The sequence below is a fragment of the Neolamprologus multifasciatus genome, chromosome 14, assembly GCF_963576455.1.
Source record: "Neolamprologus multifasciatus chromosome 14, fNeoMul1.2, whole genome shotgun sequence".
Lineage (NCBI taxonomy): Eukaryota > Metazoa > Chordata > Actinopteri > Cichliformes > Cichlidae > Neolamprologus > Neolamprologus multifasciatus.
The window spans coordinates 13,488,454-13,514,030 of record NC_140452.1 but is presented as its reverse complement, the minus strand read 5'-3'; the positions used below and the strand labels follow the sequence as shown (position 1 = coordinate 13,514,030).

The 25,577-nt window shown below is 39.0% G+C and overlaps 1 protein-coding gene across 5 annotated transcripts in view; it reads right to left on the bottom strand.

The window, feature by feature from the left end:
* The window catches only part of fndc3a (fibronectin type III domain containing 3A), a 46,037-nt gene extending 20,460 nt beyond the window's left edge, over window positions 1-25,577 (bottom strand). For 2 of the 5 annotated variants that reach the window (XM_085131397.1, XM_085131400.1), the window contains exons 1-2: window positions 6,367-6,828; window positions 5,609-5,684 (exon numbers count right to left, since the gene is read on the bottom strand). In XM_085131397.1, the coding sequence (XP_084987523.1) occupies window positions 5,609-5,684; window positions 6,367-6,483 (193 nt within the window). In that variant the 5' untranslated portion in view covers window positions 6,484-6,828. The other 3 variants (XM_085131398.1, XM_085131399.1, XM_085131401.1) reach the window with 3 other exon arrangements.

Sequence of the window (25,577 nt, the reverse complement as noted above, 5' to 3'; positions counted from 1 at the left end):
TACATAAGAGTCTGTCAGGGTTAAGAGACAAGTGTAAAAATCCGGGAAAGCATTCAGAGGGAACAACAGTCATATTTTCACATGGGCGCTCTCAATGAGCTCTCACTGGCAACACGATGAACTGTGGTCCTATAAAGATGGAGTGGGCTTGATTAATTAGAGCTAATAAATTGTCTCTATCAGCAAATAAAGAGGAGAGTTAGGGTAGGCAAGGGAATGCAAGCACATTTACTGACACTGGATAATAATTACACCCAAGCAAGGGAAAAGGAAGTACTGAACTGTCAATAATCCCAAAAAGTAATAATTAGAACTTAAAACCACAACCTGAATTTTTAGTGATGACACTGTGGCAAATGGTTCCCTTTTTTGCATGATATAGCATTTTTCTTTTAGGCGGGAAATATCTTTCATCAAATTAAGAAGGCAGTAATTTATAACAAGCGCAACATTTTATTATCAGACTATAAAGCCTGCATGTGTACACCCATCCTCAGACACGGTGCTGATCCAAAATATGCCTGCTAGTATCCAACCATCACCAATCTATCCAGATAGAGGAGGAGGAAAAAAAAGGAGATAAACAATTGAACATTTTAAGAAAAAATAGACATTTTCTTGGGTATTTGTTAAGTTAATCTGAATATCCTAAAAATGTTAAGGCATCTGTGTGATTCTTGCAGCCCCCACCGGTATGAATGACGTTTACAGGAAGGGAGGGAGTCAGTAACCTTCATGCTTGTGCTTATTACAGAACATCAGAGGCTTATACTGCTGTAAGCCAGACTAAACCAGAACAAGAGAGGGGCCATGACTCCAGGGGGCACTTTTTTGTAAATAATGAATTATCTGACTATGTTCAGGAAATAAAGATTCCACTTTAAAACCAGTCTCCTCCTGACATAAAGTTATGATGTCTGATATGATCATTTTACAAACACAAAAACAGCTTAAGAGACATACAACCATCTTATTGCTATGAACATAGTTAAGTTGCCCCCCCCCCAAAAAAAAAAAAATCATATCCTCTTTACCCCTTTTCCCTTTCCCTTGGTATCAACGCAGCAGCGGGAGAATGACTCACAAGCTCAGTCATTCTTAGAGCTACTCACTGCAGAAGCTGTGAATGAACTGTCTGCATCCACATGTTTGTGTACATGTCCTTGGAGTTAGGTGGGGGAGGTGATGAGCATAAAAATAGTGCTAATGTGTTTGATGTTTGCAGCCCAATCCTGTAAACCATATGTGATGGCTGTGGTTTGGGAGAGGGTGTTGTGTATGAAAAGAAGTCCAACTACAGCTGTTCACATGGGTTTTAATTTTAAATGATGCAATTCATCCAAATGTCTGTTTATTTCCAGTTAAAATAATAGGCTGACCACTGGTTGCTGGTAGACTGTACCACCAGCTTAGCTACTCACGTTGGACCAATGTTGCACCAATTACGATGGGTTCATTCATTACCATTGTTTCATTCTAAACATTTCCAGTGGCCACTTCTTCTGCCACCATTTTTCCAGGTAGACAGGAGGAGCTTTAATGCTTTAATTTGAAGAGACAAACTGCCTAAGTGCAGGGACACCAGTTTAAATTTCAGCAACAGCATTAGACACTAGTGTAGATTACATCATAGACTCCATATAGATTTAACACTGAAGTATAAATTACACCTAAAGAGGTGGTGGGAAATTAAGCAGCGACAGAAAAAGTATAATCCATATTTGAAATTCTCATTTAATGTTTTTTTTTTCCTGTTGTTGGGGGGGGGGGGGGGTGTAGTGTAATCTACACTAGTGTCTAATGCTGTTACTAGGGTATCTGAAACAGTTTTTCTGAAGGTTAGTATGCACTAACAAGCTCAAAAAATTCAAATTGATGATACTGCAAGTGAAGTGGATCAAATTAACTCAATCCCAAAGACTCAAATCATAGGAATTATCTTCGTAGAACTTCTTGAACATAAATTGTCATCAAAACAGTCTCAAAACGGACTACACGATAGTAGACAGTTTAAGGCACAGGATATGATAGATGTAACTTTCTTCAATAAGGAAAAAGAAAGACTAAAGACACCTGCAGATCATCAGAAATGAAGTGAAGTGAAGTGTTTCATAGCTGTGAGACAGCCTCAGCAGAGATAAGGGACACGTAAGCAGAAGGACTGAATAATCAAACTGAGTAAGGTGTGTGTCTGCTCAGTAACATGAAGGTCTGTGCACACTATTTTTAGCTTCCTGTCACAATACCAAAATGACAGATTTTTTGTGAAAAATGGCAAATCACTATCAGGTTCAATAAGCTCTGTAGAACTAGACAGAGCTTTATGCCATAAACCACCGACTGAATCATCCAAAGCGATGGTGAATCACCGCAAGGCTATATCACATAAAGAAGTGGATCTAATCAACCAAGTGGTCCTGAAGCTGACTTGCCTCATCTGTCACCAAGCTTATCAGGTGGCTACAGATTCCAGTGATGCAGCTTTCTTCATCTACGTCTAGATTTGGCATCTAGAAGTAGGCAAAGAGAAAGCCAAATTAGGGAGTGCTGGCCTGAAACTGTGAGGGCATGTCCACTCTCCTTGTGGCAAGAAAGTTACCCAACACCAGCACAGTAAATGACCACTCCAATTAGATTCTATCATCTCAGGTCCCGCCTCCAACTTAGCAAAAAGGCAAACGCCTTCTATAAACGCCATTTAACAAGACTGTGCGTTCCTATTAACCTGGCTGCCATGCCCTAACACACAGAAATTGTGCACATTAAGCTGCTAAAAATATGTGAATATATGAATACACAAAATGATGTCGTATAAAGCAAAAAGTGCGTAAGCCAGATCCTTTTGGCTTTGTGATACCATCATACACACCAGGGTTAAAGATAGAAGCATACACGTGCACATTAAACACTTAAGTGAATAGAGATATTGTTGTGTTGTATGGGTTGTTCTGAACAAACAAGGGAGGGGGAAAACAAAACAAAAAACAACCCAATCAACCAGCACATACATGCATGCATGCATGCATGCCTGCAAGCACAAACAGACACACACACACACATACACTTCTTCCTCCCTCCTTGCACTGCAAGCGGTGAGTCATCCCTCTATTCACGTCACAGAGAGATGAGTGCACCCTGTGACAGGCCAGTTAGTAGCAGTCACACTGATCTATGTGGCACCTCTCAGCTCCTTGTTTCTCCTCTGATGGAAACTATGCATGCTTGCTCCCTATTAGGAAGGTTTACTAAGCTCATAATGGGGGACTGGTGTGAGAACTCAGAAGAGAGGAGTAGGGGGAAGAGCCCCTGCTGTGAGCACACTGTATTATGGCTTCCTGGCTGGGCAGTATCACTTTCTATAACTCCTTTGTCATTTAACTATAGATCCCTGGGGCATGTCATCTAAAAAAATTTCTATATGCCACATGGTATAGACAAAAGGCCCAGACACAATGAGACAGTAAGCAGCAGTCTATATGGAAATCATTAAATGTGTCCTACAATGCTGAATGCCTTTAATGGGGTCACAAAGGATATCAGAAATTAATCACACTATGTTAACATCTTTTTCCTTATCATATCAAATTCACAATTGGAGAGAGAGAACACAAGAGTGGCTATGAGCTTGAGGAAATGTCAATACAGGGCAGGATGTCCCGTGTACCAAGCCATAAACAAAGCAAATCATTTTCAGATCAATGTTTTCTCCAGGCAACTACAATTTATCATTTATAATTATGGTACCACAACGCTCCATCCTACAACTACACTGGCACTTTTTCCCCCTCCTTCACACTGTCAGCAACATGTTAGGGCTAGACTTCATTGTTGCTGTCACAAAGCCAGCGTAATCACCAACAATTGTGGAAAAGGAAATGCCATCAGGACAAATAAGCATGAGTAACACATCTTACTCAAACATCTTTTGCCCCAAGTCCTCTACTAAACACTGTAATTATGCCATATTTTTCTTTTACATTATGATATATAGATTACAGATGCACCATTCATCAGGACAATTTATTTTTAATGAGATGAGGGAGAAGAATATAAAGAGAACAAAATTACATATTAACTGAGCGTAATCAAGCATTTCTCATGCTAGATTTGTATAAATAATGCACATTTTGTTAACGTCTTTTTTGTTAGTTTGTTGTGTTAAACAATAGGCTCACTCAAGTCTTCTAAAAACAGTACATGTGATCGTATGTGTGCACAAAACCGGTTTTGCTTGCTTTAATCACTGCTCCTGTTTACAATGGTCACAGATCTCTTCCTTATGTGTAATTCAAGTGATGAGGGACAAAGTCTGAAGGCTTTGATTAAATAAAAAAAAAAAAAGCTCTCTTCTAAAGTTCAGCAAACATAATAGGAGCGTTCAGCAGTCTGAGTTTGACAAGTCAAATGAATACCTTCCAAACTAACTGTACTTTTAGTAGGCATCTAATTCTTCATGTTACCCTCTTGCTGCCATATTGACAAGGAAAACAGTGTCCAGATGAAGAAAATAAAGAACTTCATACTTAAACCACGGTACCTTTGGAAGATACCCATTTGATTCAAGAGTCTCAGACTGCTGAAGCCTCTTATTAACTCAGTAAAAATACGTCACTGCATCCTCACCAACTTCCTCTCTTTCAAGGCGAAAAAAACCAAGCTGAATGACTCCACATAAAGGAAATAACTGACAAGAACAGAATCTGTGTTAATCAGATTACCATATCCTGAGAAAAAAAAATGCACTCATCAAGCACTTTATTAACACTACTGCAACCCTTTAATTCAATACAACCCCTCCTATAGTAATTTTTCCACCCCATTTACATACGTAACGGTGGAAAATATTATGCATGCTTTAAGATATGAAGCAGTTAAATGTACCACTACCAACCACCGTGACTTAAATGACGAACATACCAGTAGAATGATCAGATTTACCAGCCCAACTTTGACTTTAGGCTCAACTTAATCTCCCTTTGTCCTACTCCCCTCTAGATCTCTAGTTTTCTCAAGGCTAAGTTAATGCAAACATTTCAACTTTCATTTTCTCTTTGTAAACGTGATGCAAAGTGAAGATTAATATGATTATCTGACAGCCACGCCTTCTCTACCAAATGCCAGAAAAGGCTCTTCAGTTGAGCGTCAGTCATGCAGGTGCCTTATTTTTCATTAGCTGTTGATGATTTCTGCTGCAAATGAATTAGTTTGAAGCTTTAACATTTTATATGTATTCATATGTACGAGGTGATGATGAAACTTAATTAAACCTTGATCTATTACTGTTGCCGTGTTATCTATGCAGAAAACACATAGTCAAACAACACCTAATTATCTCTTTTTAAAATGCTGGGGAAACTATTGTATTCCAAAAATAGATTAACAGATGACATTGTATGAACTAATTTTCAAAGGCAAAAAACAGAGAACTGAGAAAATATGTTTGTTTTTTTTTGTCTCTATGCATTAATGAATAAAGATGGGTGAAAAACATCCAGTGAGTTTAAAAAAAAAAAAAAAAAAAAGTTAAGACTGACTTAACTGAACGTTATGCCATATTAGACAACACAGATAAAAATTTAGACTAAAAAGGATCAACGCTTCTTCTTACCTGTGATACACTGAAACTGACCATCCTCTCGTCGAATAGTAAAGGCCTCACCTGGGTTTACTTGCACCAGGATTACCTGTGAGAAAGCAAACAAGATGACAAACAGAAAAACATGAGTTTCAAACTCTCATTTCAATGAAGGCATACTGAATGACCAACAAAAGTGCCATGCTTAATGAATAACTTTAAAATAATTAAACCGTCTCATACCCTAAAGAAGGTATAATTCAGGAAAGTCAAAAAGGTAAAAACCACATAATAGTAAAAAAGAAAAAAAACATTAAAAAATACAAACATCAATATGATAATATAAAATATAATTTGCTGGAAAACAGTTTCTCCCCACAGCTAAATCTAACGTACAGGTAAGACAAATTTGTTGATTGAGAAAAGACACAGCTACGTAGCCTACAATGAGTCACACTGCTTATGTCATTTACAAAAGACCAGAAAAAAAAGCAAAAAACAACCAAGAAAGCACAAACTAAAAAGCACATTTTGGTCTGTAAAGACATTTTCAATCACCTTCCAGGTCTCTGACAATACAACTTTTCTTTTAAGAGCTGCATCCAAAGTATTATTGTAAGTTTAGAACAATCATTATTTTTCTCCTTTCAATTAAATAACAGGTTAGCTTAGGTTAGAAAATGAAGATATCAAGATCACAAACTGATTATTCTGTTAACTTGTCTTTTTAAAGTCTGAAACATGCGCAACTAGGCTTTTGTTGCCTGGCACTATGTGTGGGAGCTAGTTACCTCACTCTTGTGGAAGTCGCTGTCATAGAATCTACACTCCTCTAGCAAAGGCCTTTGACTATGGTTCTCTTCAAGCACTGAAATCACCAGCACCTCCATCTCTGACACTGCTCCCATTCATGTGCTCAGCAGGGAGAGGAAAGAGCCCTTTGCCTGCCACACAGAGCCTCATATGTCCATACAAACCCACACAAGCAGCGTCAGCAGCAAGCGTAGATGATGGAGGTGGTGGGAGGGGCAAGGGAGGTCTAAGTAAATCAAAGTCTCGCTACTTCAGAGACGGCTGCATGTGTATGTTTGTTTTACTCTCTCTTTGATTTGAAGCAAACATGCTTTGTAGGATATTGCCTCCCCCATTTAATTTTACACTGGAAATTACTGTTGTAATCAATACTGTGACATTCACTGCCAGCCAATAAAAATCCAACAAAGGAAATTTTGCTTGCGAAAGATTTGACTGCTACTTACTGTTGCCCGCATTGCTTTTTCTCATTCAAGCGTCTCTGTTCACGCAGTCACAGAAAGGAAAAGATGCTCCAGGGTCTATCAGACCCTCCACCATTTCACCCAACCCTCATGAGAAATCACATGACCTGTGATGCTAACACATCTGGCTAGGATGTTTTCTTTTAACATCCTCCACTTCCATGAACTCCTGCATAAAGTCCAGGAAGAAACTGACAAGATGCGAGGAGTGCAGTAATATGGAGATCGGTCTCTTGCACTGGACGTAGCATTTACACAAAGTAGTTCATAAATCTCATGCTTGCTTAGCGTGGTTCAGCCACATCTGCTCAAACAGCGTCTCTCTCTGCAGCAGGCGGCTTGTTCACTTTCGCCTCTGGCTCTAGTGCAGCCTCCCTACCGTCAGTATCCACAGCAACCCCTTCAACAAATAAGCCACAGCGATGTCCACGCCAAACCTTCACAGAAGGGATTGAAACGTTATCAGCAGTAGCCACTCTCCGGAAAAGGAGGCAGATGAGCCCAAGAAATCAGGAGCAAAAATAAGGAGGACTTTAGATGATGCCTCAGTTTCCTCTCCAGTTCCCTTCTTGACTCTGTGACTGACTGCGTGCCAGCTCAGTTAACGCCTGCTGTGCTCCTTAATATGGTTAATTTCAAGAGCATTCCATCAGGGTGTGATCATGGCACAGCTGAGCCGGCAAAGGTATAAGGGGTCCACAGCATGGGGAGTCCTTTGTTCTCTCTTTTTCACAACAACAACAATGGCGTGAGGGAGCTGAGCGACCCACGCAGCTTCTGAGGCTGACATATACGACTACGCTACAGTCCCTTTCCCTCCCTTCTCTCCCTCCCCCTCATACTCTCCCTGTCTCTCTCTCCCATTCACAGAGCAACATCCTCTTAATACTCCGATCAATTTGAGCGGAGATGAGGTGGTAGGAGTTCAACTGCAGAGCTCCTGCATTTGTGACAATTCCAGCCTCGTGTCATTTGTGCTGTCTTTAAAGATCAGAAAGCAGCAAAAATGAAACAAAACCGAGAGATTATTTGTATAGTGACACAACGCACACAGCTTGCAAGTACTCAGTGCTTTACTAACATCTGTCCTCATTTACTCCAAATGGATCGTTCCTTAAAGCGACAGTGCTGATCACTTGATCAGCGTATGTCAAGTTACCCGATGTTGTGTGTCACTGACACTGCTGGACAAAGAGTACAACAAACTCTTCCACAAAACAAAAATCACACAATCTGACTGTAAAACATTAAAATAAAATAAAACACACTTCAGAGAAACAAAAGGTAAACTTTAGTTTATGCAGTTCACACACACTAAAAAGAAATGGATATAATCATTAGGCTGACACTCTTTGAATTATGCCTGCAGGAAAATTATTTCCTGCAGGCAGTTATGGACTAAAGCACAAAGTGAAATATGAATAGTGAACCTTCAGCTTGATTTCACTTGCCTTTTTAAAAAAAATTTAATCCAAAATATTGCAGTCATTCAACCATGCAATTTGTAGACATTATTGTGTGTCCACACAAAATAATTATGGACAACTGCTTACTAAGTGGAGAGTGACTACATTGCAAAAAGGCAAAATTTATTTATTCATCTGTAATTATCTATCCTTCATCACCCTCTGAATTGAAAACAAAATAAAACAAAGCTGAAAACATCTCTTGCCATTAGTGAAACAAGCAAATGGATTTGGTGCGTTTGTTTTGAGACCTTAGAACCTGTCACATATACAAGGAGCAGAAAAAAAAACATACTAGTTTGAGAGTAACTACATCTAACATTTTTAATGCATAAACTGACTTTGCAGAATGGGTGGGTGGGGAGAGAGACACCATAAAAGATAAATCACTTTCAGATAAGACAAGTTCCTCTTTTGATAGTGCCACGTGTCGTGCACAAACATAGCTCTTACATACCCAGGAAGCTCAGATGTAAAGCTTAACTTAAAATCCTACTGTCAAATATAGCTGCAAACAGCAATGACAGGTTCAAGCAGTTCAGCAGTTAACAAGAGGTCCAGTGACGCTTTTTCAAAATGGGATCTTGAATGAAAATAAAATATGGCGCAAGAATGCTGTGAAGATGCCCAAATCCGAGCAATAACAATACAATACCTTATGTTCTGATCATTTACGGGTGTCCAAGTCTGTAAGATCCCGATTTAGCTCCAATCAGCGTACCAAATTTGGAGGCTTTTGCAAGACTATATCTGCCTGACCATATAATGTACTACTCAGTAAATAAGCAGGGAATTCAGAAACTTTGTCTTGCCATTCAAAAATACAACTGTAAATATTACCCATCCATTGAGAATAGCCTCAGCCATGTAGTGGCTTATCCCCTGCTCTGCCAGATTTAAACAGGAGAGCCATATTCAAGACTTTAAATGCTCAGTCTAAACTGTACATACATTTGTGATACATACTTAAGTACATTACTTATGAAATATTTGCAATTTGCAACTTGAAATGGTAATTTTCATTCATAATTAATGTGTGTATCATTATTATTATTATTATTATTTTTTTTTTTTTTTTTTTTTTTTTTTTTTTTTTTAATTATATAATAGCGCAGTTACACCTGCAGTTTCCATCATACTTTACTTTTCTAGTTGCAAGTTTGAGGTGCGCATAGTCTACAATCTCAGCAGCAGTACATACATGTAGTGTCTGAAATGTATAAGCAATTGTCTCCAGTTATGTCCTAGTGAGCCTACAATACAGCCAACACTATATAGGGATTGAATGAGTGTGCAAGTGAATTAATTAATAATTTGAGCACAGCCTAGGTGCTACCACAGACAATGGCAGAACAACAAAGATTAAGGAGAAAGTTATTTTTAAAAAACAAAGCAGAAAGATCCACAACGTCACTGCTTGGCTCCAAAAACCTCTGTGCCCATCTCCAACCCAAGCTGGCTGTCTGTATTAAATGTACAGATGCAGTAAAGACCTACAGCGTGATGACTTTATGTGTAAGTAGAAAGACTGAAGAAGTGCTAGGATACTGCAAAGGTTACTTTTCACATAGATGACTAAGCACTGTAGTGTGCAATGGTTTCCCAGTTACATTCACAACAGGGAACAACACAATTCAGTTAAGCTGCCACAAATTTATACAACCAGTGTGTCCAAAGGTTAAGCAGTATATCTTGTTCTCACTGCTATAAAGATCTGCATCCAAGTATGAGCCCTATGCAAAGAGATTGAGGATCAGTACGCACACGCTGTCACACAGGTGGCTACTGCTGTGTTTTATTACCCAGGAGAATGGGGCTGTTCTGTGCGTTTGTGGCTGTTAGCTCTGACGTTTTTCTGCCGTTGGTGACTCAGAGTTCAGGTTTCTCACTATTTGTTCCTCTTAATTGTTTACTGTGTGTTGATGCGAGATAGCAGCTGGGTGGACAGGAAGCAGGAGCCAAATGACACAGGGAAAAATCCTGCCAGTGTCGGAACTAGCCAGGAACTAACGCAGTCTCCCTGCAGCTGATGGCATACACTTGCGTGTGCAATGATGATTCAAACCAATTTAATGATTCTCCACCCTCCAGGATACCCTGGAAACGTTACATAAGGGGATAGGGGGGGGAAAAAAACCCTGAAAAATAAAATCATTTAAAGAGGTTTTCATGCTGTTGTAAATAACCGTCTTCTTGTCTGTGCCATTAATTTAGAGAGGATAATCTGTTATATGTATTAGAGCAACTACAAAGCATTACCAAAGCACACAGTCAGTCATATAGATTCATACATCTCATTTACACAACAGTTTCCACTGGCATCTTGTTTACAAAGTTAATTAGTTTTCATTTCTCTACTTTATGGCTCATCGTATTTCTAAACACACATCAATACTGACCAAACACTACTGACTGACGGCGTGTTTGAGCTTTGCATTAAGTCAGTATATAAAATGATATACAGTAATACCTTTTAAATGGTTTTGACCTATATTAATCTGTACTTCAATTAAAAAAATACAAGTATATATTTATATTACAGTGCACAAAAACCAGACAACCCTTTTTTTTTTTTTATTGTTGTTTTCAAACTACATATGAATATTTCACAATTCAGTGGAGGGAATAACTGGTGTTTGAAATTTGTGAATTCAAGACTTTTACCTTGCAAAATCTACATATTTAAAAAGTTAATAATTGGCCAATAATAAGAATTGAGCAATTAGCTAACTGAACTGAAATGCTGGTATGCAGACAATAAGAAAAACAAAAAATTCAAGTAATTCACCACTGACTTCTATATGCAGACAAAGGCAATTTATACCTGATCAATGTAACTATTATACCAGCAGTACTATCAGAGCAAAAATAATGATGCATTCTATTTAAATGGGTGCACTGTTGGGATCACTGTTTTGCAACATTTGCAACTGTAACATTAGGCTACTCTCCAGCTATGGTAAACACAATATAATGATAACATTTTAAATTACTGACTACCATAGTCTCAACAATTTGAAATGACTTTTTAAATAAAGGAGTGTAATTCTGTGCAAAGATCATTTTCTTTGGTACTGAAACCATGTAATTCTCTTCATACGATGTACTAAATTTCTGGTATCGTGACATCCCTACAAATAATAATCAACTGAAAATAAATGACAGTATATCCCACATGTTTTACATCTTTGCATCACTCTTTTATTCCACCTCCAAATACTACTGGGTCAACTGTTACTGTCCAGAGATTCTATGTGCATTTCAATCCAGCTGGAGCTAATAAATTTTAAAAAAAAGAAAAGTCTTTTTAACTGAAGCAACTGCAAAGCAATAATAGCTCAACACAATTACAATATAGCACATTTTGTTGTTGAAATCAAGTTGCCATGTTTATAGGGCCTGGAAATCCTTTACTAAGTCATTCTGAGATGTAGTTACATTTCTGGAAGTTATGTAACTACATAAGTTAGTGTAAGTTTGGAGTCAATTTTCAACCAATTCCAACAATGGCTGGGAAATAAGTGCATCGTTACAAATAAAAAAAGGATGTCAAGAGCTTAATGATAGTCGAGAGAGATTTTCAATAGCTGGCTCTCATCTTTTCTTATCACATATTTAGGAAAATCACTGCCATGCTTCTACCACCATGCTTGACAGTGAAACTAGTGCTAGGCAAGTAATGCACAGCCCTGTTACTTTTGGCTTGTTTTTTTTTTCCCTACTCAGGAGCACTTTCCATCTGGCTACTTTACCACATAGCCCACACTTGTGAAGTGCTGTGCTGAGTGTACTGCTTCCAAAGCAATCTCTCATTAAAGTGAAGGCACTTTGTTCCACTATCAAAACAGTCCTTGGACTCAAAGTCTGTTTCCTGGCTGAGATTTTTCTAGCTTGGTCACTATTTGGTCAGTTGAAAGCCCAGGTAGTTTCACAGGTTTGGCCACATTAAAATTCTTGTGTTATTCTTTTCCACTGCCCATGTTTTCTTCTAGATTTCCCTCCTTCCAACCATCCTGCCAAGCAGTGGTTGCTATGACATACAACTTCTACCAAAAACAAAAACAAAAAACAACCAAAGTTAAAAGTTTAAATTTACCTTAGAAACCCGGCTACATATTTATGCATTTTGTTGTTGGGTTGTTTTTTGTTTTGTTTTTAAAAAAAAATACTGTCTCAAGATACCTAAAGAGCACAATGTATGATATTACGTCACCCAAGGGATTTGTCTTCATATTTCTGAATGGGCCATTGAAGATTGGCTTCACCTATTTCCGTGACATCACGGCCAAATTCAGTGTCGTCAAAAAGGGGGCAGAATCTCTGCTACAAAAACTACTTATGGCATTTTAGTGCATAATAACAAAAAAGCTTTTTTTTTCTACAAATCTAGTTATTACTTCCTTCCACACCTTTATCAGCTGTAGTTGTCAACATGCAATTTGCTTTTGCGTTTGAAAGCATGTTTTGACAAAATGCTGTAATTATTTCAGTTACGACTGCAATGTGTGTCAAGTGTCATTGCATGTCTGCATGAGGGTGCGCCAAAGCTCTTCACAGACAGCAGATACTTCAAAGCAAAGGCCAGAGTGAAAAAAAGCTCACCAACAATGCCCATTTGCCATAAGTACAAGAAAATCTAGAACTAGAGGAAAGCAATTAATCAAAAACCTGTTAAGCAAGCAGAACAAAAACTTGCAGACGTCTGCAAACTCTCTGCCAGCAGTCATCTTGTGCCCTCTAAAACCACAGCAGGTAATGAGCTCCATATAACTTAACACCAAATTGTTAAAAACACACCTAAATAAATGCTAGTTACAGAAAGGCAAAGCCTGATTTCCTGTGCATCTTAAAAAGGACGCACAGGCGAATGCTTGTAGACAGTGAAGTGAAAACCAAGAGTCAGCTTCCAACCAGCAGTAACTGTCAAGCAGTGGGTCTCTTCACATCAGTAGCAGAGGGAAGATGAATGATGCCACAGGTCTGTCAGCCAGTTTATTGCAAAAGCTTTGTAGTCTCTTAAAACACAGCCAAACCTTTACTTAATCCAGGGTTATGAAGTCACAGTAATATTTTCTTTTTTTTTTTTATAGCCTACACATTTGACAATGGGGTGCAGTTTTTAAAAATTTTACAGGGAAGGCATTTGGTAAGCAGTGGCTAAATAAGATTACAACACAACCAAACAGGGGCTTAGTGGTTGTGATGTTGAAACGGTAGTGTTGTGTTTTTTTCTGTTTAACTTATTACCATTTAACATTTGGCTAACAGCTTGTCAATTACAGGATGTTAGCTGTAAGTGTACGTTTTTACAAACTGATTCAGCCCTTGTTCTGGTATCTGGTTTCAAAATACACAGATGGCAGGAAAATCATCTGCACTGATAAATGGATATTTTTTCTCAGCTCAGAAATACTGTGCCAATGCTTAACTAGTACTTGTGTCTCTTCTGAATACTGGTGCAGCGGTGATGGTGGTTCATCTTGCTGGCTTAGAGGAAAGTGTCCTAAACACTGCTGAGTCACGCACTGTTCGCCCCCTCACAATAGTTGACAAATAGTGGGCTCACCTTCATCTTCACAGATGATTCAGTGGCTGACCAGGAGACAAGCAGAGTGGGTTGCATTTTTGTCACAACATCTCAAGCCCTCTGGCAACTTATGAGAGGCACATATTCAAGGCCCTGTCTCCTGTGTCTGGCAATAGCATACAAGGCCGACACTAGAGACAGCTGAATTGGGAGTGAGGTCTCACTATCCCACAGTAACAGTAGCCCACGCATGAGACACAGCCACAAGCAGACCACAGACTCATGGCTATGTCCCCGCTTTAGTTTTTGTATCTACCATTTAATACTGAGTATTACACTTGACCAAAGTCGACTTTTCATGTTTAAAGCTCATCTCATGTTAAAAATGGAAAACTGACAAGATTGCATCTGCACAGACTACAAGTGAAAGAAATTTCTTCATTCAGTGTTCTTTCTAAGCCTTCTCTCAAATGTGCTACTTTGTCTTGAAATAAGCAGCTATTATATACATTTCCCAAAAGGTTGGATGGTTCCTTGGCAGGCTTTCTAACAGAAACTGCACAGCAAGACGTCTGTACCAAGGACTGATACTAATTCCCTACAATCTGTTAGGTTACGAACACAGACCCAAAATCCATCAAAACACAAGAACATAAGCACAAAGAGCACAGAAACATTAAATGGCAGGTCTAATGAAAAAGAGTAATGAACAGAAAAAGAACATATATCCATCAGCACAGCCAACAGCTAAGTACATAAGCCATTAGCTAGGCTTAAACATTGACAGAAAGAGACTGATTCATCTGTTACCAATTTAGCTACAAACCAAACGGCAAAAGCAGAAAAAAAGGGGGGAGGGAGCTTAAATGGAAAGAAGCAGTGAATCACACTGTAGCCAAAGTCATCTCTTAAATAGAATCATCTCAGGTAATGACCTCCAGACAACAGCTTCCTCTGTGAGTCAGAATAATTGGTCCAATAGAGCGTTAATACCAAGCCAAGACCGGAGAAAGAGGGGGGGAGGGGGGGGGAACTAAACTAAACAACAACAACAACAACAACAAAACAAGAACAAAGAAAGAAAGACTGTTCGTGTAGCTTGTCTAACTAAAAGGTCAGAAATAGAGGGGTCAGCCATCGCTGTGAATCCTCTTCACTGTCACCTCAGTCCTGCCTCATTCTGTCAGGGCCCAGACCCCTCCAGTGGTTCCTGCTCCTCACTCTGCAGCTGTCATGATATTTACGCACCTCCTCAGACACAACACTACACACATTAGATTTACAGCATCACTCAAACAATGATGGGTGATAACCCCTATGAAATATTGCAAAATGCCAGTATTATTTTCAGGTGGCCACAAACTGTGCCACATGTCATCTGCACAATGTACTAAAACAAACAAACAAAAAACAACAAATAACCCCAGAAGGGTTTTTCTTACTTACAAACATGTTTGGTCCCTCACAAAAGAGATTTTAGACTATAGTAAAATAAAAATAACCAGCACAAAAATGATAAGAATCAAGACTACAAATAGCACTTCAAATGTTTCTGACATTTGTGTTTATCAAATGGTCAAAAATAAGATAAAAATAACACGAAAATGCAAAGATTAGGGTCAGATAATATCAGATAATGTCATAAAAAAAAAATCAACACTGAAGGTGGGTGTGCAGACAAATTAATTTGTATGAGGGCACTGATATAAAAGTTGAAACTATTGATGGACTGACTGAAAATAATCAATAGATATTAATCAAAGCATGACCCACCCAACTGCTTACTTATGTATCTAATAAGACTTTTTATTTTCAAGAACATGTACCCATACAGCATTGCTAAAAATGATAGATATAGATGGAATAGGTTGACCTTGAAAATGTGCCGCATAATATCCAGTTTTGTCACTCTTTCATTGAAAAACACATACATAATGGATGCTATCCAAAAGGTTACCTTGTGGAACATTTCCTATTTTCAGCACCGTGTTCTCAATATTTAGTTTTTATCACAACCCAAATCTATTTTTTATTGTGTTTATTTGTTTTTTTAAATATACTATTAATAAAGCAGTTACTCAGCAGTAACTACCACACAAGGTCCAATTTTGACAACAGAAAGAAAATGGTAGGGAAAGAAAAGAAAAAAAAAAGAAAAAAAAAAACATAAAAAAGAAAAAGTGCCATGTTTATTTCCGCTGCCATCTTTCAACAGCTTCATCCACATTCCAAACCACCTACCCAAATAAGGGTTACCAAAGGGTACACAACCACAAACTACTTGCATACAATTTAGAATCACCAATCAACTCAACATGCATGGCTTAGGACTGTGGAGGAAACTGGAGTACATAAGCGAAAACTGTGCCGGTACAGGGAGAACATGCTAATTCAACACAGAAAGGCTCTGGCTGAACAGGAAGTAGAAATCCAGAACTTCCTTGTTGTGGTAAGCACTGCACTATTGTGCTGCCCAAACATAAAATTGTCATATTAAATAGAAAACAACAGTTTTTGTATAAAGTAGTGAATGGTATTTGGTTAACCCCTGGCCTTGCAACATGCCCCCAAGTTAGTCCCCATGGCATGCCACACCTAGTGTGTGAACAGAGAGTAAAGATTACATTATTGTATTTTATTTATGTTTTATTTTATTTTCATTTACTGCAATGTGTTATATACTTCTGACAGGGCTCTGTAAGATTTTTTTTAAACAACTAAACAAAACAAAGCTGAATTACATATTTTTGGTATTTGTTTTTCATATGCAAGTAACATGTAAGTGATTTTCAAGGAGCAGGGGGTGTAATTATGTAGACCAGGCAAGAAAAGTGGCTTTTTATTTCCTCACATTTTTAAACAGTTTAAACATTGACACAGAACATGTTCAGGTAATCAGGTAAGGTCTTTGTGGATGATGGTAATGTAACTGAATTCCCAGACCCATAGCTGAGCACCACAAGCAAAATTTGATCTCTGTTTGAACAAAGCCTGATTCAGGTGAGGGTTTTTCCACTGTGGAAAATGACGGCAATGGCTAGAAAGGCATGTTTGTAAGGCAGTGCTAATATTAGCAAGTCTTATCAGGACAAACTGCATAAGACTGGGGAAGTGACAAAAAGATATCACTGTGGATTCCCTGCCATCCCCCAGGAAGTTGGGGAAACTTAAACAAATTGGACTGGTGACCATCAAAATGACAGGGATATCACAGAGGCTTGTCAGGACCGCTCAATCTCACCCTGATGCTGACAAGAGATGATTGAGGCAGGTGTGGGGGTCCAATCCATTTCCTGTACATATATAGCAAAACTATCAAAACCGAGAGAGAAGTGGCACCTGTTGCCTGTGAAATTTGTTCAATGAGCAAATGAAGTGAGCACAGCAAAACCCATTTTGGCTGTTTCAATACTGAACTGAGTAAGAACTATAGCGGCACAGTTTGTTTAGCATCTGAAACAAGCCTTCAAACAAATTGCAATTGACAAGAGGTAGATCTAAGTTCATCTGATAACAGTTTCTTACTAAAAAAAAAAAAAAAAGAAATATAATTTCATATAAACTATAACAGTCAGCCATAGTAAATAATTCTACAAATGTAAGGTTTTTGGATTTATTATTGCATGACACAGGAGTCACTGCTGGACTGTAGATATTCTGTAAAAATCCCACAGAAGTGCGTCTCTGCCATGCTGGTCAAAAAATTTACCGTCACTGCCTCCAGTGTTACTACTTGCGTAGAAGTGCTTTGAGTGCACCAGTGAAAAATTCTCAATTTCGCTGATGGAGTTCATTTATGTAGTGCGATCAATGGCATCAATATCTCTGACTCAAGTATTACACAATAGCTAATACTCCCAACACACACAAAGAAACACCTTTAGCCCTGAAATGAAATCAAACTCACAGCAGCTCTACACCTGAACACCAAAATGCCAACAAATAAAGTAGAAGCACCATTTAGAACAAATTTCCTCAAATGTAATCCCAAGGCAGTTTTGTCAGAAATGAACTTGGGCCCAACAGACTTAAGTCAGTAAGTGTGACTAATACTGGACAAAAATTAGTGTACCTGCTGGGGGCCCTCCCCGTTGACCATGGCTGGGGGTGGTGGTGAGGCCAGGATTGGGAGTTCAGGGCTGAGAAGCTGGCCAGACTCCAGAGGTGGCGTGTGGTCTGCCATGTCTCCCTCATTCACACCACTGAAGAGGTACTGCTGCAACGAAGACAGAGTGATCAATGGAAATGTACAAAGTGTACCAAAAAGGTTTATGACGTCAACATCTTAAGTCTTGGGAGTCATTCAGCCTGTGCTGAGAAATACATTTACCTATAATGTCTGCAGGATGCAGGTTTTTTTCTCCTCTCTGTCTGTACACACTATTAGTCCTTTTCCACTAGTACCTACTCGTCCTGGCTCAACTCAGCTTGACTTGGTTTTTGCAATCTTGCATTAAGTGGTAGTAACCGGTAACAAGTACTTTTTTAGTACCTATTTGGTTGGGTTTTCCGGGCAAGCTGAATTGACCGGAAGATGTGATGTCAACAGACTGCATGCCACTGTCAACAGCATCACTTGACGAGTCACGAAAGCAACTGCGTCACAGAAACAAAACCGGCATTTTGGATGCCTATAAAGGAATCATGGTACCTTTATAAGCTACCATGATGCTTCACAATTTTGAGCTTGCAGAAAACGCATAGCAACTTTCTCAGAAGAAACAGTAGTACGCATGAAGGACCAGGGTTGATCCTTCTGGGTCCCCACATTCATAAATTAGATCAAATCAAATCATTAGTCACCTTTTAAAGACTTATTAGTAGAGCTGGGCGATATGGCCTAAAATCCATATCACAGTATAATTTAAAGCATGTGCGGTAACAATACATATCGCGATATATTCTTTTCTTCTGTATAACGTATTTTACACACTATAAGGCACACTTAAAATCCTTTCTCAGATTTCTCAGAAATTGACAGTGTGCCTTATGTATGAATTCTGGTTGTGCTTACTGACCTCAAACGGATTTTATGTAGTACACGGCGCGCAGAAATCAGTCAAAAATGTTTTAGTACGACTTTGGTAAGCTATGAAGGAGCACTGCTTGATGGATTGCCAGAGTGTTACGGCTACCGTAGTCAGGAGCCTGCAGTGACTTCTGTAGGGTTACTGAAGTTGGACTAGCTGGTATATAATGATGTCCTACGTGATCACTAGCAAAACACCTATGTTAGCATAACATTAGCACAGTGAAGCTGAAGGATGGGCGCTAATACTTTTCCACTCGATAAAAGTTAACATGAGGTTAGGGACAAATGCAATCACATGGCAGGATGCTGTAAACGGACCAAACTTCAGTTAGGAGAACAACTGAGATAATCCATCCACAATACAAGGTTAGTCATTAATATACTGCAACAACATGGGAATAGAGCAGCTGCGAGAGAATTCAGCATTAATGAATCAATGGTATGGAAGTGGAGGAAGCGCAGTTTTTGGCTTTCCCCATATTCCAAAAGTGCCTCGTCTCTTTGCTATTACTGTTGCCTGGCATGATTTGCAGATGATGTTGTTTGCAGCCACTGCAATGCTTTTGACCAAAACAGGCACAGCTTGATGACACCATCAACATGCGCTATCGCCGTAGAGCGGTATAGTCAAAATCTCTACCGTTGGCAGAATTTATATTCTACCGGATAAAATTTATACCGCCCACCCCTAGTTATTAGATCAAACTAACTGAATTCTGAATTATGACAAGATTATCACTGATCATTTTGGGAATTTCTAGTGACATGTTTTTTTTTGGTTTGTTTTTTGTTTTTGTTTTTTTATGTACACAGGGGCTAAACTATGGCTACGTCCACACGTACATGGGTATTTTTGAAAACGGACCGAAAACACCGTTTTTGGACGAAAGGTGCAAACACATAGAAAAATCTGTGTTTTCAAAAATACCCGGGTATGTGTGGACTTAGCCTATGTTGGCCACAGTGTAAAAAACATTAAACAACCAAGTTTAGCATCTACAGTTGACTTGGGATGACAATTATTTAAAAAAAAACAAACAAACAAAAACAACAACACCACCTTGCAATGACAGAATTGGCTGTCTGGTCAAAAAAAAAAAAAAATTAATTACTCTAATATTCTAATGTCTCCATGTAAACCATTCATTGATAGTCATGACTGACAGCTTGCTTACCTACTCTCATGAGCACCACTGATTCTGACTTTTGGGGCGTTTGACAAAAACTGTGACTGCTCTAAAGACACAAAGTTCCCTTCTGTTTGCTAAGGAGAAACAATATTTTGCAGTATTTTGTCAAGTTTATTGTGGTAGCTTGATTACTTGACCTGCTATGTGCATAAATTTGCCAATGCTGGCTCAGTGTGTTTTTAGTAAGCTCATTTTTGCTTTGCCGAGAGGTATAGGGATATGTAATGTCTTGGAAAACTGGACTTCAAATCAAGCTCTAACTCAAAACAGTGGGTCAAATCACAACACTTGACACGCATTTTTTAAATTAAGACACAGACATGTCCTAAGGAGTGGCCTTAAGATGAACTACAGTGAGTGGCAATTTGGTGCAAAGCTTAATTTATTTCTGGATACATCCATCGTTTCTCACTTCCAGCAACATAAACTCTATTGAAAGATATTTCGCTGATGCATGAGTTGAGGATGGCATTTTGACACGTCTAAACCCAAGACTAAATGCAGAGTAAAAAGTGCCGTGCAGTTAAAATGTTTTTAGAGTCTTTATTGTTTATTTCTCTTGATTAGAGAGTGTTCAATGATTCACAGTGAAACTGTATACACACACACACACACACACACACACACACACAGTTGGTGGTTCGATAACCACCTCCTCAAGTCTGCGTTTAACATGCTGAACACCAAAGTGCTTAAAGTGCAAAGACCAAAATAGCTTTATAAATTATGTATGTGATGTTTAAACGTTGTCCTTAACAGTCTGTACCAGAAATTGTATTGGGTTAAGGAAATTATTTTTTTTATTAAATGTACAATGCCAGTGACATCTTTACTGATTCTAAGACGTTAGGTCTGTGACTGCTGATGTTGGCACTGTTAATGATAGCCATTCAGCAAACAAATAATCCGCCATGATGTTTGTACAATTTGGTGCATGTTACAAAATGCCACACATTTCAGTGACATTTAAAAGTCAATTTGATTACTGGAAAATATGACTAACAGTTTCAAATGGCTTTTAAATATACACACAATCTTTGTATAGCCAATATTTGACCCTCATCCATTTCAAAAGGCTCAATTTTGGCTGTTTACTGAGTACTTAATTACATCACACTAGCCAACTGGTCAGTTTTTTTCCTCGTTTAATAACTTTTTAATCAGATATCAAGAATATCTTGTGTGTGTGTGTGTGTGTGTGTTGACCTCTTACTATGCATTTTCATGCACCGTGAATACATACAATAACAATGTAATGAAGCAAATTTAAACAAATCTGTGCTGGGTGACACGAACAGAGAGGAATCCTAATTCACGCAAGTTAAAATATTTCAAAATTAGATGAAAAATATACATCATGCTGTGTCACTAAAGACCATCAGCTGGACTTCTCTCAAGGACTGTGGATAAGCTTATCATTGGAATTTGAGGGCAAATGGAGTTCTATGGTTCAACTTCAGTTTTAAAAAGAAGGAGGGCTTAAGAAAACTTTGTAGTAAGCTGTTAAAATATCTTACTGTAACTTGCTTCCAGCTATTGGTCATAGTCATTAGGGCTACCACAATTAGTCAACTAGTCACGCTTACGTCGACTATCAAAATCGTTGACGACTAATTTAATAGTTGACGCGCCGTTTGAAGCTTTGTAGGATCCCAAAAGACGCAGGAATAAGTAGTAGGATTTAAGAGTGTAATAACGGGCTGAAACATAAGATGGCAGCACTGCATGTACAAGATGCCAGCTGCCGTTAAACCCCGAAGAAGAAGAAGCAGTGTCCGGTATCGTAGCTGTCCAAATTCAGGAACCGCATCCTCCGGTGCCCACATTTGGAGGCCGATTACGTTACAGCGACACAACGAAAACTGTCCAAATTCGAAGACTCTGACAAATGCGCCCTTCATTTCCCCAGATTTGAAGGATGGGTCGGGTGTATACTTCGTGGCCCAACCTATCCCAGAACTCATAGCGCGGCCCTGCTCAGTTTCCAACAATGGCGGCAGCTAGTTAGTTTTAATATTACTCTTATTATTCTTTTTGGGTCACAAAATAAACGCTTAACATATTTTCAAGCGAGAATGTAGCTGTGTAAGCTTCAAATATCTGCTCAGTTTATCAAGACACCACATATTTTCAGAAGCGCACCAACATTTTCGGAGAAGTCTGTTACCCACCAGCTCGATAGCTAGCCAGGGTTCAAGGCTCACTAGAGCTGGTGGGAACACCGGACTCCCGGCAAATTGTTTTCAAACCCACCGCCGTCTTTGGCTACTCAGGTTAAACATGATATATAAGTCACTTAGATAACTTAAAAATGTTATAGTTTGCCTTTTTTCAGTATTTTATTTGTTCCTGAGAAAATCGGTTTGGCTGAGATTAAAGTTATAGTTTTTACACAGCTAATAAACGTCAAGCAGACAACTGATTATCAGAAGTGTGAGATGCTCGAGAATATACTCCGGTGTCCTGTTATATTTTAGATAGCAAGGAGCAGATGGCTGAGTTTATTAAACTCCACTGAAACAATCTGCAAATTTCATTTAAATTTAATAAACTATCATCTTGTCTTTATTTTTAGTTAGCACATACCTTAAACACTTAAAGCTGTAAGCTAATGATAGTTATATAAGAGCAGATGCATGCTGGTGCAATAAGCTGTAAGTTTTACGTCCAATGGATGCATGATCTGATTAGTCAACTAATCGCAAAAATAATCGGTGACTAGTCGACTATCAAAATAATTGTTTGTAGCAGCTCTAATGGTAAATGGTAAATGGCCTGTATTTATACAGCGCTTTACTAGTCCCTAAGGACACCAAAGCGCTTTACATATCCAGTCATCCACCCATTCACACACACATTCACACACTGGTGATGGCAAGCTACATTGTAGCCACAGCCACCCTGGGGCGCACTGACAGAGGCGAGGCTGCCGGACACTGGCGCCACCGGGCCCTCTGACCACCACCAGTAGGCAACGGGTGAAGTGTCTTGCCCAAGGACACAACGACCGAGACTGTCCAAGCCGGGGCTCGAACCGGCAACCTTCCGATTACAAGGCGAACTCCCAACTCTTGAGCCACGATCGCCACTGGATAATGGATAATGGTCATCCTTGAACCATTGGCTATAGCAGGCAAATATTTGTAGGCTTCCAGTGGGACCAGATTCACATGAGTAACACAAACACATGCAGTTGATCTATGACTGCACCATAAAAGCACTTTGAGTGCTCAGTAATAGCAGAAGTCTGGTATATAGGAGTCCTGGCAAACACAAACCCCTTGCATAACAAATATACCTAAAAGCTGACCATTCAGTGATTAATTACTAAACTCTAACACTAACACTCAAAAAATGCATAATAAAGTTAGACCATGTGAGAATTTCTAGGGAAAACAACAAAACAATACAGAACAAACAAACAAAACAAAAATATTTTTTATTCAACACTCCACTGACATGGGAGTAAAATACCAAAGTTATACACTGAGGATTTCCCAACTGTAAATAAAATGTATACAATCATTACATAGTTAATAAAATTCCTGTGAAAAGCAACAGAACAGCATGAAAGAAATGTAACGTGTCCTTGAACTTAATTACTCTCTGGCGCATGCGTGCCTAAACCTCACTGTGATCTGGCTTATCCGTTCGCTTTAGTCCCTCCCCTCCTTAAGCCCAAACAACAAAGTCAGTTTACAGTGTGATGGTCAATGAACTAGGCCTGCAGAACCATTTATACAGCCATGAGAGATTGCCATGTGGTTAATTTTTGTAACACTAGCAGGCTTTAGATGAATGCCAGACTTGTGTGGCTCTGAGGCCTCCAAGCCAATCACTGCAATCAGCTGGTAGGTTGTCTGGTAATTTTATTCTAGTTGTAAATTACTTGCCAACACCACAGTGACAACAGCTACCTGGAGGTCAGTAAAATGAGAAGCAACTAAGGGAAATCCCGAATGACAGGCAATTCTTTATATTTCCTCTGACCACCCACCATTTACGCAGTTAAAGTCAAAATTTCTTTTTTTTCCCCTCGTATGGGAAAAGATGATCTGAAAGTTTATTACACATTTTCCAAATTTGATTGTGGTAAGTGGAACATTATGATTTTGATTATCAAACAGATGCAGTGACAGCAGTAGCAGAACAGGCGTATATACTTCAGTCTTTTTGAGTTATCTGAAACTTTCAGAACTATAGCCTATCAGTAGTCACCACCTACAACTAGAAAACAGCTGTAACTCCTGTTATAGTTGCGCTGCAAGAAATCTGTATCGAAATAACAACAGATAACAGATGTTACATCTGTTGTTGCCCTGATTGTGCCTCACATTTGTTTGTGGCTACAGAGCAGTTGACAAGGACACACCAGCTGTTTTTCAGTTGCAGTTTTAGAGAAAACGGGAAAACACCTTTAAGATTTGAACTAGCTTTTCATTTTAATTATCAGCCACACAAAATTGTGGTAATGATATTTCTTGTCGTTGTTTAATAGCAGGTCACGCGCTAGTTTTTGCTCAACTGTAATGCGTAAATTTAACTGTAGCACATATTTTCGTACCAGACATCTGCACACGGGGTAACAGCTGGTCATCCTTTGACTGAAAGTATTTGACGTAGCAATGTCGTTGACACTCGTTTAACATTACCTGGCCGGTCAACTACACGCACGAGCTCCGTCTATTTTATGTCACAGTATCAGTTGGTATTTTTTAGCTCCTTTAACAAGGTTAACTATCTCGCACCCGAGACTGTTTACTTTGGCTACAGGTGTGTGTGCTTAGCGTTATATCATAGCTAATAGTTATCTAACTGCAGCCTTATTGTAGCCAACGTACTGACAACCAATAACCTTACAGGTTAGTTCGACTTCTTTAAAATGATATCGTCAATATGTTGTTCGTTGTAGCAAAACAAGACTTATTACCAAAAGCGCAGCTAACGTTACTCACCCAGTCAGTTGGCAGAGCAGCAGTCTTGCTGAACAAGCCGATGCACAGTGATGAGTCTTATGCAGCTCTTCCCCGAAATGTTTAACGTCAGCAAGCTTGGATGACCAGCAACTTTCTGCAGAACCTGAAGCTGATGATAACTTGCTAGCTACCCAGACAAACACAAGACAAGGCAAAGTGTGACATACTATCGTAAGCTACCTAGCTAACAGTTAGCAAGATAGTATGCGGTCTTCTCATGAACGACGCAGGCTCGCGTTAACAGCACCTTAAAACGGTCGAAGTAGCTAGCGAGCGACTGTGACGATGCAAAGTATCGATAACGTTTGTCTAACCCTCAGTTTTATCGAGATAACTTTCCATCCAACCCCGTTCCTCGCATAAAAAGCAGGAATGTCGCCATCGCTTACACGACTTAGTGCGCATGCGTATTCGGGCAATTCATCACGAATCCTAATTTACAAGATAGCAAAGATAAACGCTAAATAATGTTACTATATTTAATTTTGTTTGTTGTGAACCCGGTCACTATCCGGTGCTGTTATGATGGACTTC